Source organism: Pelodiscus sinensis, chromosome 11 (assembly GCF_049634645.1).
Source record: "Pelodiscus sinensis isolate JC-2024 chromosome 11, ASM4963464v1, whole genome shotgun sequence".
In the NCBI taxonomy this organism is placed as follows: domain Eukaryota; kingdom Metazoa; phylum Chordata; order Testudines; family Trionychidae; genus Pelodiscus; species Pelodiscus sinensis.
The window spans coordinates 18,572,997-18,587,307 of record NC_134721.1 but is presented as its reverse complement, the minus strand read 5'-3'; the positions used below and the strand labels follow the sequence as shown (position 1 = coordinate 18,587,307).

The 14,311-nt window shown below is 45.9% G+C and overlaps 1 protein-coding gene across 2 annotated transcripts in view; it reads right to left on the bottom strand.

The window, feature by feature from the left end:
- The window catches only part of LMCD1 (LIM and cysteine rich domains 1), a 77,125-nt gene extending 63,309 nt beyond the window's left edge, over positions 1 to 13,816 (bottom strand). Inside the window, exon 1 of one of the 2 annotated variants that reach the window (XM_075938707.1) lies at positions 13,527 to 13,816. In XM_075938707.1, coding sequence (XP_075794822.1) covers positions 13,527 to 13,553 — 27 coding nt within the window. In that variant the 5' untranslated portion in view covers positions 13,554 to 13,816. The remainder of the gene's footprint in view (positions 1 to 13,526) is intronic. The other variant, XM_006132806.4, reaches the window with a different exon arrangement.
- Positions 13,817 to 14,311: the final 495 nt, after the last annotated feature.

Genomic DNA, 14,311 nt, shown 5'->3' with positions numbered 1-14,311 from the left:
CTTGGGCCTGTGTAGGTGAGGTTATCACAAAAGACAAACAGCAAAATCTTGAATGGAAATCCAGGGCTTTTAGAAGAAATGCTTGGGAAAATGTATTTAAAGGTTCAAGGCAAAGTATATTCACATTTAGGTACTTGACATTAGCAACCTACATGGCTGAGTGACAGTAGTGCATGCATATCCTTAATTCCCACAGACTTTAAACAAAAGAGCTCCTGCACAGGACTACAGGGCTAGGTCCTTGGTATGCAAGAACAGTTATTGCTCAATCATTCTTGAGATTAAAGTGACTTGCAGCATTGTTCATCCATGCCTATCCTGATTCAGAGCCACTGGTGTCCCAAACCTCTGTCAGAAGCTGGGAGTGGGTCACTTGATTATCTGTTCTGTTCATTCCCCCTGGGGCACTTGGCAGTGGCCATTGCCAGAAACCAGGCTACTGGCAAGATGGACATTTAGTCCAAGGTGGCTGTTCTTATACTGTAGTCACGTTGGTCCCAGGATTAGAGATAAGGTGGGTGAGTTAATATATTTTATTGGGCCAACTTCTGTTGGTGAGAGACAAGCTGTCAAGCCACACTGAAGCCACCACACTTCTTCAGGTTTGGGAAAGGTCCTCAGCATGTCACTGCCAAATCCAAGATTGGGCAAAGTTTAGTGAGAGTGCTTAGCACCTCTAAGGCACCATTCAAGATGAAGTGAAGCCCTCACAAGGACAGGGCTTAACCTGAGCCAAAACATCTACAAAGCCATTTTTAGTCCTGCGGCCCAAGCCAGCTGACGTAGGCCAGCTTTTTTTAATATCCGTGTAGACATATACTGTGACTATGTGGAAAAAGCTTCAGAGGGGTAGCCAAGTTACAGACTATCCAGAAAAAACCTTAAGTAGTCTTATGTAGATATCATGAGTTTCTGTGGGCACAACCCACTTGTGGGTTGTGTTGAGCCCACAAAAGCTCATGATACTAACACATGTAGATGGTCTTTAAGGTGCTGCAAGACTATTTGTTGTTTAATTTTTCTTATGTGGAAGATACTACCATGGACTCAGTGCATGCCAGACAGTTATTACTCTTGGGTCTGATCCTGAATCCATTATAGTCAATTAGAGTAAGTCTCCACAGGAGGGCTAAAATGCCTAAATAAGCTACACAAGTTGAGCTATGTCAATAGCTTTTGGCATTGCCTACACAGCAGAAAGTCAGGAGTCTGAGGGAGAGCACTCTTCCTCTGTCACCCTCATTTTATGAGGAGTAAAGTCCTCCAGCTCAACATTGAAATAACTGCTTATAGTGTAAACGCAGACTATGTTATTTCAGAATAGTATCCGTTATTCCAAAGTAACATTGCTGCATAGATATAGCTTTAGAGTGAAGAGTGTTCATCTCAAAAGAAAGATCAGAAGCACAAACTGTGCTCATAGCTTCTCCTCATAGCTCTGCCAGCAATGTTCCCTCTAATATTTTCCATCCATGGGAGGAATAAGTTGTGTGCACCAAGGCATGTATGAATGTGCACCACCAGTAGAAACAAAAAGCCTAACTAGGCACTCTTAATCAGCTGGGTGGCATTTGAATCGGAGTGGCTGTATGAGTGTGCCACTCAGGGAGCACGGTCTGCCAGAAGACCTCATTCCAAATCCACACCACTCTAGGACTGTTTAAACAATGCAGGCCCAAGGCTAAAACAAACAATCATGACAAGTTTTAAAGTGTGGATATTTATCTAAAAAGGAGGAAGGCTCTAATCCTTTCAAGGTTTCTAGGCACCTAAATTGCACGGCTACCAACAGGAGTTTGGTACCTAAACACAGGGCTGATCTTAATCCAAGGCATGTGAACATCAGACCCTTATCTATTTGTAACCTAGGCAAAGGGACTTTAGAGAAAAAAAAGCTATGGCTTTACAGAGCTACTAGTTCTAGCTCGTTAATATTTTACAGTTATACTGTAGTCTAGAATATTTGAGCATAATTGTCATCTTTTTAATGAGCCAACATCAAATCAAATGGACTTGTTCTACAAATGAACACAATTTATATTGTTCAAAACTAGAGATCAATGAAGCGGACACAGGGTCATTTAAAAACCAATGAATAATCCTGGGGCACCTCACGGACTTAAAAAAACAGAACCATGAGCTTTCATGGGTAAGAGCCACTTCATCAGATGAGGCCCCTTTTGCTGTAGGGAACACCTATGTGACTCCCCTGTGGATCCCCAGAGAAATAAACGAGTCCTACAGATGCTCCCTTTACCTTGAGGAAAGGTGGTTGGCTAGGGAGGTACATCTACACCCATCCTACCTCAGTGTTCTTCCTGAAGTGAAGACAGCAGATTTAGTTCTGCTTATGGCTGGCAATACATAGAAATCACATTAGCTGAGGGTGCAGGCTGGATGCACTGCACCAAACATTGCCCTGCTTGTAGAATCATCTTGGCCACTGCAGCAAACTGTTTGACTGGCTCTGCTCCCCTATGCATTCCTGGGGACAGGAAGAGATTCCCTGATGTCAGGAAGGCTTTCTTCCCTACCTAACACATTTTCCTGGTCAGGTTGTCAGGGGTTGAGCAAGCCCGGGGGAACTTTCCTGTAGCTTTATGGGACTGTAGCAAGTATTAGTGTAAAGTGTAATATAGAACTGGAACCTGCTTCCATTGAAAGCAATAGGGCTTCGTCTACACTGGCAGCTTGTTGCTCAAAAAAAAGTCTTCCACAAGAGCGTGTCTACACTGGCATGTACTTTTGCACAAGAGATGTGCTTTTGTGCAAGAGCTTCTATGGCAGTGTGGATGCTCTCTTGCGCAAGAAAGCTCTGATGGCCATTTTTGCCATAGGGATTTCTTGTGCAAGAAATTGCTGCCAAGCGTCCACACGGCCCTCCTGTGCAAGAGAGGTTACACCTATTAGAAAAGAGTGTAGCTCTTGCGCAAGAAGCCCTCTTACCATGCTGTCCTTGTGTAAGAGCAGGCGGGCAGAGTGGATGCTCTGTGGGTTCTTGCACAAGAACAGCTGTACTTGTGCAAGAAGCTGCGAGTGTAGACATAGCCCAGGAGTTTTAGTAAAAGGAAGATCAAGTGCATGGAGATCAGATTTGGACTGTGCTGCTTTTGTTTGTATTGGGATATTACACTTCCACATACACCCCTACCCCCCCCCCACACTATCTGCTAAATAAGTCAAAAGTATCTCCCTATGGGCTTTTTAATCCACTCCCTCTTCCCTTTTTGTGAAGCGCTCCTATGATCAGGGTGACCCTTGCTCAATCGTGGGCAGCATCTTAGTTGGTCTGGTTCCAGGGGTGCATGAAAGAGGGGAAGGGAATTATCATTCCACTTGCGCCACTCCGAGGGCCTCATAAGTGCCACAGCCTGGATTTTCAAAGTTACATGTGGATTTTACACAAGGGTTACATTTCAGAGCCTACTAATTAAGGCCACACTTTCAGAAAGACATCTCTTTAACAGCTCATTTGCAATCCTTACTCAAGATCTCAGGACCCTATTCTTGTACTCACCTCTTTGGAATTTATGGCAAGCCATTAGACATGTCTGCTAGGCAGTGGATGGAGTCTCACTTCTAGAAAGTAGGTCATGTACAGTAATGAGTGTGATGTTACATGGGTATTCCCACCAATACCAGGGACAAGGGGTTCTCTTTCCTCAAGCCCACTCTGAGGATTCAATTCTTAGCTAGTTTAAAGACTCTTCCTTGAGAAGTTGCTAAGCATTGCGGCCCAGATTTTAGATGTATTTAAGCATTGCTGCACTCAGCATTACATGACAGACTCAGGAATCTAAATTTCATTTTCTAGAGGGATTTATGGTACTCCAGAGTCCAAATAGTCAAATTTGGATGAATTTAAACTCTTAAATCAGATGCCACAATGTTTTGCAATGACTTCATTATTATTATTATTTTTAGACCAGATTTTTGAACTGTGGCTTTTCAGGCAGCAGGTTTCCAATCCCCAAACTTGACGCTAATTCTAGTGGTCTCAACAGCATTTTTTAAGAAGTCAGGCATGAAGAGGGGGGAGGGCTTGAAGACTCTGCACTTCTGCCTAGAGTGGAGAGGAAAGAATAAAATACCAACAAGGTGTTGTGGTGGTGGTGATGAGAGGAAGGGTCTATAATTAGAATGAGATTAGCTGGAAGCGGACTGACAGAAGTAAAGAATTTACAGCCACAGTCAGGTGTGGTGAGAATGTCTTTGGAGTGGGGAAAGAGGCATCGCTTAAAATATTGACCTCGTTAGCTAAATAGTCCCAGAATAGCACCTCCAGAGACCTTCCCCTTCTTTCACTAAGTATCCTTTCATTCAAAAATAGGAGTTAGTCTTGGCACTTCAGACTTGCTCCTCACTTAACTTGCTATACAAAGTTCTCCAGTCATTCTTCCTGTAGGAGGAATTTTAAGAGGGCTGAACCATAGGGTGATCTATAGCGGGAACTGAAGTCTAGATAGAGCCCCAAAACACAAGCTCTTCATCCATGCATTCTGCAACTTGCCAAAGGTACATGACAATTTGTTTGGTCTCATTCAAGGCAGTCTAAGTCAAGATCAGGGAAAGCTAAAGTAACAGGTCACAGTTGACAGAACAGAACAGCATTAGTGCCTTAACAGTTTAGGTCTAAGTGAAAGAAAGGTGTGGGAGTGGGTATAACATCTAATCCCCCTGTACCAAATTCAGACTGTTACAAACTCTGATTCAGTACATAGAAATACTTGGAGACAAACCTCTGTAGGAACATGAATGTTTTCCTTCGCAGACTAATGGCTGCAGTGCTATTAGTCACTCAACTCCATTGGGATGACTATTGCTTTCATTAGGGTATGTACTATTCATGGCATGCAGATATCATGACCCCTGGGGACTACCATTTAAATAGGACAGATAGGTTTCTTGAATTATACATTACATGTAACCATCAATATCTACTGGAACTAAACAAAGAAGAAACATCTTGTGTTTTCCAAACACAACAAGCAATCCTGCAGTCATGTCACTAAGTGCCAAGAAATATATTAGTTCATGAGCTTTCGTGGGGAAACTGACTTCATCAGTTGAACTGGAGTGGAAGTTAGATAGATATGCTGTATTCTGTAACACCAAAAGAAGTTACCTGTCAATTATAGGACCTGTGTTAATGAAGCTAATTAAGGTTGGAAGTGTCCCATTCATTGCATGTGATGTGGAAATCAAGGCAGGGGAAAAAAAGCCTTTTTATTGTATTAAAAAGTTAAGATCTTTAGCCTTTTAGGCTTGAATAATCTCAGAGGGATAGCTGTGAGGGATTGCAACTTTAAAAATAATGAGTAGTCTTGCGGCACCTTAGGTCACATCTACACATAATGTCAAGCTGGAGGACTTCTTACTCCAACTCCTGTAACTCATTTTACAAGGAGTAAGGGAAGTCAGAGGACTAGTGCTCTCTTGGACTTCCTGCTGTGCAGACAACACCAAGAGCCAAAATAATCTATTTCGACTTAAGGTACACAATTGAGTCAGCTCAAGTTGCATAGCTTATTTCGGCTTTAGCCCTGCTGTGTAGACATGCCCTTAGAGACTAACAAAAATATATGTAGTATCATGAGCTTCTGTGGGCAAAACCTACTTCTTAAGATGAAATATATTTTGTTAGTCTCCACGGTGCCACAGCATTACTTGTTTTAAGTGGCTAGTGTTGAACTTGTAAGTGAACGCACCCATCTCCCTCTAATTGCAAGATAACATTCCTTTGTAGAAGAATGGATACTTGAAATCCATCCTCTAAGTTGTGCTGCCCAAAGTGGGCAAACTACTTAGGTATTTACACTAGGGATGTAAAATCCCATTTAAAAAGTTAACCAGGATCCCATGTATGGGGGGCACAGTCCCCCCCCTTCTTTAAAGAAAGAAAAAGAAAACATTTGCATCACCCGAAACAAAGCTTCAGCTTGGCTTTGAACAGTTTTTAATTTCCCTTTTCTGATCATATTGTTGGTTAATCGGGGGGGGGGGGGGGGGGGGGAGGGGGACAGCCCATGAACCCTTATTTTCCAGTTCCCATTCAAATGTTTCCAATAACCTATATATTTGTGTTGAATGCAAGATTCTCTCAAAACTAATCTAAACTACTTCTCCAAGCTGAATGCTTCCCCCCCCCCCCCAATGTTTTAATTTCCTCAGAGGAGTTCCATAATACACTGGGCAAAACATCAGCAATAATTAAACCCAACAGCAATTGAAAATAAAACACTTTTAGGAGCATGGAACAAGCCTTAATGAATTCCAGACTCACATTCACAGACTTGCTCAAACTGGCTGTGCGACATTGCCAGGCCAAATTAAATGTTGACAGTAGTTCACCCAGTGCCCAGGAAAAAAAGTGCCCTTCTCACAATTCAGGAAATTAAACAGCTGTCTACTGCAAAGATGTTCATGTGCCTCTAAACATCTTATATTATTCAGACAGATTGATGTAAGGTATTTATTATGCAACTGCATTTCCCTTTAAGTGCAAACTTGTTTCTGTTTTACTGTTGTGCTTGGTTCTGATTCAGCAGACAGTTTGTCAGAACAATGGTAGAAGATAAGCAATAATTTATCTCCTTCACTCCCTGCATGGAAGTTTTAGCCCCATGTTGACCATTAAATAGTAACTGTGGTGTCATGTTGACATGTCTTTGCACATCTCCATAATGCAGATGAGATACTCAGGCGATTCTTTTTGTACATTTAAAGGAAGTTCAAAATTACTGACACCATCTTACAGAAAGACAGATATGTGTCAAGCTTAATCTTTTGGAAAGTCACTAACAAGTTTCTGTATTCAGAGTAGAAAATATCCCCTCTGATCCATGGCTGTGCAGCATCAGATGCCTTCATATCACATATGAAGATCTTCTGGGAGAGAACAGATTAGTGTAGAGGTTGTGACTAGAGCCCTGCTCAGATACAGAATCTGTATCCACAAAAGAGAGCTATAGATGGCTGAATTGACATGTGCAGATTTGTGATCTCGGTACATAATTGACACCTCACACTGGGCAAGAAGGGGAAATAAGGAGTCCCCCTTGTTCTCCTGCACAGGTCATCCATATCACAGGGGTGGGCAATATGTGCTGGAGGGCCACCCCAAGATTTTGATAAATGGTCAAGGGCCACAGTTTTCTATGGAGGGCGTGTGGGATCTGGGACAGAAGTTGAGGGCAGAAGAGAGCTTGGGTAAGGGACTGGACTTCAGGAGAGAGTTTGGGCAAAGGAGGAAATTGTGATCTGGGGCAGGCATTAGGGTGCAGGGTCCAGGACAGGACATGGGTGTAGGACATGGATGTGAATGGTTAACCAGTAAGTATCCCCCGATAAGGGTGATGCTTACCAGTTATAGATAAGCAGGAGGGCTGCTTCAACTAGCAAGGCTGACAGTGGGCCCAGCCGGAGTAGTCCCTGCAGTGAGCCCGGCCCAATCCCCCCCTCCATATCCCATTTAAGTAGTTAATGGGTTAAACTGGATTTTACATCCCTAGCACTGCAGGAGGGGATTCTGGCATGGGGGAGAGATTTAGGAGGGGGTGTAGGGTCTGGGAGAGAGTTGTGACCTGGGGAAGGGGGTGCAGAGTGTTTGTGGTGACCTAGGGCAGGGAGATGACATGCAGGAAGGGGTGGGATGCCAGAGGCAGGCTCTGGCTGGGAGGTACTTACCTAGATGTCTCCTGGCTAGCAGCCCAGCAAGACCCTGAGGGAGGCTCCCTGCCTGCCACTGCCCGAGGCTCAAAGCATCCGCTATTCCATGTATCTTTCCGCTTCACACACAGTCCCTGCCCCCAGCACAATTTCTCAGCTCCCATTGGCCAGTTTGACCAGTTAGAGCTGAGATACTCTGCTGCGGGTATGATCAGTGCATGAAGCCTCCATTCCACCACATGCAGCACAGACAGCCTCATGGAGCAGCTAGTGGTTTTGTGAGGCACCCCACCATCTCATGAGAGAAGCATAGCTAGAGCAGATTGGGGCAGAAAGTATTTTCTGCCCCAAGAAAGGTTTCAAAACACCAACCTTTTTTGGTGCTAGCCACCCTGAGTACAAACATGCCAACCACCACACATACACTCACGGACAGTGTTCCCTGTAAATGTTTCCTTCTATATGTGGCATAAATTTTGTTGTGTGCATCACCACGTATGCAAATGTGTTCTACCAGTAGGAACACAGGCTGCAAGCAATCTGCTGGACAGCATTTGAATCCTTCCTGAGTGGCCACCCAAGCACTCAGCTTACAGGGAACACTACTCAAGGAGGGTATGTCTACACTACCACCCTAGTTCAAACTAGGGTGGTTAATGTAGTCATACAGAGTTGCAAATAAAGCCCAGGATTTGAATTTCCCGGGCTTCGTTTGCCTATAGCCGGGTGCCGCCATTTTTAAGTGTCCCCTAGTGCGGACTCCGTGCCACGCGGCTACATGCGGCACAGACTAGGTAGTTCGGACTAGGTTTCCTAGTCCGGACTACCGTTACTCCTCGGCCAGGGTGCATTCCAACCTGCCTAGCGAGGGAATGAAAGATGGGGAGTGGATGGCCACGAGAACAAACAGCAGAGATGGAAGGGGCGAGGAAGATGATGGGCAGGAGAAGTCACAGCACAGATCAGGGAGGTTCAGGGATGGACTGACTGTGAGGGTTCACAGAGGGCAATATGAGCAAGCTGACTCCTCAGGAACTTGGTGCAGGGGCCTGTCACACAGTATTAGCTCCCAAAGCTCAGCAGAGGACAGTAGTGTGCATGCATGGGGTCATTGAGCCAGAGGGAGCAAGTAGGGCAGTGAGAAAACAGGGCTATGGTCTCAATCTCAGGGGGAGGAAGGTGCAGGGAGACAGACTATACAGACTCTTTCTTGAGAAAGCCTAGAGAGACACAGGGATGTAACATTTTAAACAGGATTTTAACTGGTTGAACTATATGGTTAACCAGCCTGCCATGTGTCACGGCAGGGGCCATTAGCATAGCCCTCTGCCTGTAATGCAGTCATCCAGGCACTTGTTAACCAGTTACCTCAGAAAGCACTCAGTTAAGACAATACTAGCCAGGTAACCAATTACCCCTTTAGATCTCTAGTGGGAGATTGGGCCCCACACTTCCTAAAGCCAGCCCTATCTGTATGTGACTGACACATAGCTATCTCCATATAGAACAGATCAATGGCAGGGATTGTGCCTCTGAGGGACAATTTGAATAGTTTTGACGGGGCCCTGGCACCCAGGATTTTTGTTGAGCAGAGAAAAAAAAAGTACACCACACACCAATGTTTTGGTACATTGCGTCATTAAATATCACGTTAGTTAAGAGGGACTTTATTGTACTCCTCACCTATGTTTTTAAAACTATCTTCCTTAGTTTTTGTTCAGCAAAATCTTTCAGTGAAACGAGGCTTACAGGCTCTGACAAAGGGTTCTGGGGTCGGCTGATCCTAATCTAGACTACTGCATCGTGCTGACAATCAGCTGATTACATCAATATGGCCGCCACGCTGTGCCAGCCATATTGATGTAAATGAAGCGGCGATTATTTAAATCGCCGCTTCATTTTGCTATGTCTAGTAAACTCATCTACATGGCTCCAACGGAGCCATATAGTCTAGACACCCATTGATAGAAGTCACCATGTTCTAAAGATATTATAGGTTTTCACTTTAATAGTAGAAAAATAATTTGTTTTGATAGTTGTACAACTGATTTTCAGATGTAGGGCCTGCGGGAAAGCGGAGTGCAATGATGCTGTGGCCAGATGGGGGCTTGGCCCCAATTGGGGGTTTGTTGGCCAGGCTTCATTTTTAAATAGAATACTATGTCAAACACAAAAAGTTTCTTCATTGCCTTTATTTCTGAGAAGGGCAGAGAACCTGTTTTGAGTCAGAGGTCACTAACCCACAGAAGAGTCAGTTGGGGCCACACAAGTGAGATGCAAAAAACCCTCCTCCAACCCCCCCTCCCCCACCAAGCTTCACTAGTGTAGCCCCAACTGTGTTGGTGGGAGCAGGGGACATAGTACTGGGGACAGGTTTCTGCGGCTGGGGAAGGGAACAGGAGGGAAGTGGGGGCAGAGAGTCCCCTGCACAGCTTCTTCCCAGGATTCTCCCCTCCCCCCCCCCCCCCCCCGAGCCGGCCAAACCCCCCACCCATGGTACATCCAAAACCCCTTGCAGTACCACGCCTGCCCAGGGGGCCGGGCCAAAATACCTGCACTTGACTCACCTCTCCTGAGTCCTGCAGTCACAGTGCTGCAGGGAAGCCGCCGGCACCGCACTCCTCCTCCAGCGCTGACACCCCCTGCCACGTGCCCAGCACACTACAGAGCTGTGGGAGGGGAGCAGCCAGTGCACTTCCAGAATCCCCAGAAGTGGCGCGAAGCTGCAGGAAGGACTTCCGTCCACCCCGGGGAAGCTGGCACTACGCTGGAAGTAGGTAATGGGGCTTCTTGGGGGGGGGGGGGGAGAATGGAGGGCCCCGAACGCCTCACGATCCACTGGTTGAGGCCTTGTGATCAACCAGTCGATTGCGGCTTTAGGGGATGGGGCCCTCTTAGGCATGGGGCCACATTCAGGGGAATAGGTTCAATCAGCCTAAGGCTGGCCCTGTACACAGATGCCCCACTCCTAGCCAAGAGTGGGATTTCTGGTGAAGATGATCATTGGAGGTTCCATGGGGAACCCCCCCCCCCCCCCCCCCATGTCCTGCCATGGAAGAGGACCTGCCTCCAAAACCTGGTAGATCCCAGGGTGACTATAGTCATTAGAACAAAAGCCCTGAAATTCAGCGCCAGTGTGAGTCCACATGTGCTGTACCGAACCAGCTCCTGGGGGCACTATGATACTGGACTCCTGGGGGCACTATGATACTGGACTGTTGCCATTAAGCTGCTAAAGACACCCAGAATGTGTTATTGTGAGAATGAATGCATCCCTAGGTTTCTACAATCTCACTTTAAGGAAGTGGTTTCTCTTTCCCTTGTTATGCTGCCATGCTGGTGTATGAAATAAGGCCAAAGAACTCCCAGTTCCCAGGCAACAGGCACCTTGTATCTTTTCTCTGGAGACGGACCACTAAAATTCAGGAGCCACTGAACTGTTTGCCTGTTGTGACTCAAAAGGCTAGCATGGAAGAGGCCTGGGTCTTCACTTCCAGAAAAGGGGTGGAGCTTTCCTAGATAAAGTTACTGGAAACACCCCAGTCTTGAACACTCCTCCCTTCCCCAAGCATTTCTCAAGAGCCAACTGAGTCTTTAGTAGAGACTGGTGGTTGGAGCTCTGAGCCATATCCGTTTAGATAAGGACTAGCATTGGCCAACTGAAGTAGTTTTCTTGATACACATTTTCCTGTCCAAAAGCTTTATATAGTTCAACTTGTGTTAATAAAAATCCCTGAGGATTTTTATTATGTCCTTAGTGCATAGTTTTGTAACACACACACTTACTCTGTAGCATTCCTTTCCTCTGTGTCTGCTGTTTATGCATGGATCTAGAGTCCATGTAAGTCAATAGACCTCCTCTCCCCCCTTCATTTCAGTGTGCTTTGGATTAGGCCCAGAAAGGGACAAAAAAAGTCTCAGAATTAATCACTCAATTAATTTCTATAGTTCTCAGATGCATAGTGAAAACCACTCACAACCCTGATCACTTCAGCAGGATACTCATACTTTCCCTGAATCAGTACAGTACCCAAGAACACCAGCTGATAATTAAGCAGAAGTAGTTCTATTGGTGTTAGAGGTTACTAACATGTTTAAGATTAAGCATGCGCTCAGAATAGGGATGTGAATGTTTAATTGTTTAAATAGTAAGCCTTATGCTAAATGGGTGACGCTTACTGGTTATGGCGTACACCTGTGAGGGCAAGAGCAGCCCCTGCCTGCAAAGGTGTGGGGGACAATGACTGCTCCATCCCAGTGGTGGGCAGAGTGGCCACTGGAGCGATTCCCGCCTCTCCCTCCTTCCGCCCCCCCCCCCCCCCCCCCCGCAGCCACCGCCGCCGCCGCCTTCCCCTTTAACTGGTTAACCAGTTAACTGGATTTTACATCCCTCACTCAGCGCTTGAAGGATCAAGCTCTATATGTAAGCATGAATGCCACTTAGCCAACATTCCATCACAGCTCCTTTTGGGGTTGTACAGCTACATACTGCCCCTTCCACCAGGCAGAGTGTAATTGTCACACAGTGGTGCAAAAATATAGAACTGAAAAAAAATCCTCCCACTATCTGCAGCTCACAGGTATATAAAATCTCTCTCCTCCCACAACACAAGAATTCCCCCTTCCCAAATATATATTTGGAGCCTTGGAGAAAAGTGGAAAGCTCTTCATAGGCACATACAATGTGCTAAAATCAAGGAAATGACAATGTTCCTATTATACTCCAGTTCTGCCAAGGAAAGGAACAAGCCCAAACCCATTTTTATGCAGATTTCCAGTCTATTGAGGAGAGTGAATTCTAAATGACGCTCCCTCATTGTACAGCCTGGGGGGGAATAGTTCATAAAGAATCTCAACTTTCCAAAGATATCGCTCCCATCATGCATTTAGGCAGCAAGTGTTGTCAGACAAGTCTTCCACCGCTAGATAACTACCTCAAAGAGATTTGGAAAGAATCCTTAAACTGCATCCACTGGGGTTATTTCTCCATATCCTTAGCAGATAAATGACTCCATTGAATGGGGAACTGAATTCCTTCCAGACTCTGGCTTCTTTCCATCCTGTGCAGGTAAGTGATCTGCCCTCAAGCTAGGCGACTAAACTACTCACTTTTTATTTGTTGATCTGCACTTTTGTTAAGGAAGCACCAAGCTGGGAACCAGGCCAGCACTGGGGGAGTAAGTGTTCAATCCCAGGGGCTAGCAGCACCTTTGTCTGAGCTGCTGCGGTCAGTACTTTGAATGAGCATTTTGGCAGTGGCCAAAGAAGCTCCAACAGGCAAAGGGGACTGGGGTTTTGTTATTAGAGCACTACTAAAACAGGCTACCTACCAGTTTGTTAAGAAAGGTAGACTGTCCAGTTTATCAGCCTCTGTCAAGTTGGACTCAGTCACACGGTGGCAGAAAGTAAATCCTAGGAAGTGTCAGCAGATTAACTGTCTACTTTGGAAAACATTACAGTAGCCTCATCCCAGAGGCTAACACCTCCACTGGCACGAGCCCAGGAAAGATCAAGGTGACACCATATTCTCCCTGCACACAAGCTAACTGCAGAGACCCTGTTACCGGGTGTTCAGGAGTGAAAATAGACATTTCTGCAGTGAAGAAAAATAACTGCTCAGCCCTGAGTGGTCTCGATACACAGATAGCTCATGTCTGGAGTGGTAACCACCGATTATGCCACCTGACACGTGCTGTGGGGACCTGTCTCTAAAGTTTTCATTAGACAAAACTAGTTTGGAGGTTTTACTTGGCAACAGCCACAGAAGTGGGGGGGAGGAGACGCTAGCCGCTACTTAGCCTGCCAGGCAAGTGCTAGGTAGGAAGAATGCACCAAGCAGAAAGCACATTGCAACTCACCTTTTGAATGCCTGGGCTCAGATCCATGACACGCCTTGCCCGTGTATTCGCCCTTCTGGTGTTCAAGGGGTCAGCTCTCTCCACTCACGCCAGGCAGCAGCCGGTGAATGACTTGTGCTTGTAAATGGCCGTAGACTAGCGTGGTCGCAGTGAGCACCGCTGCACTTCAAACCTTGTGCAGAGCCTGCCTGAACCGTGCCCCTTTAATTGGAGGCTACAACTCCCTCTAAAATACTGTCAGCCAATCCGAGGCGGGGCTCCAACTTTTCCTTCCAATGCCGGAGTGAGACTTGATCCTCAGGTTCTTTCGCTCACTTTAACCCCTGAGCGAGGCGGGTAGCTGTGGGGTGGGGGGAGTAGACCCACCCAGTCCCAGCTGTTGAGAGTTTGCTGCACATCTGTCCCACGCAATCACAAGCAGGGAAACTGGAATCTGCATCACATCTTCCCCTTTCCTCTTTCCCTTTAAAGGAAGAAGTGGGGGAAAGCATTGATCTTGGAAAACCAACTCATTCAGAGCAAAAGGAAGGGTGGGGTGTTATGTAAGAGAAGCAAGGATATTTTTACTCCTTTAAAATGGGAAAATAAAAGCTGATCTGCCCTCTTCTCCCCCAATCTCTCACTGTCCCCCCCTCCCATCTCCACTTTACAATAATCAAGGTGTTGATTTAAACCATGCTATTATCTTTCAAGTCAACCTTACATTTTCTTGCGATGGGGTGTGTTTGGAGAAAAGGGGTAGGATTGTGAGCTCTGAGAGGGTTGTGGGGTGATATATGATTTGT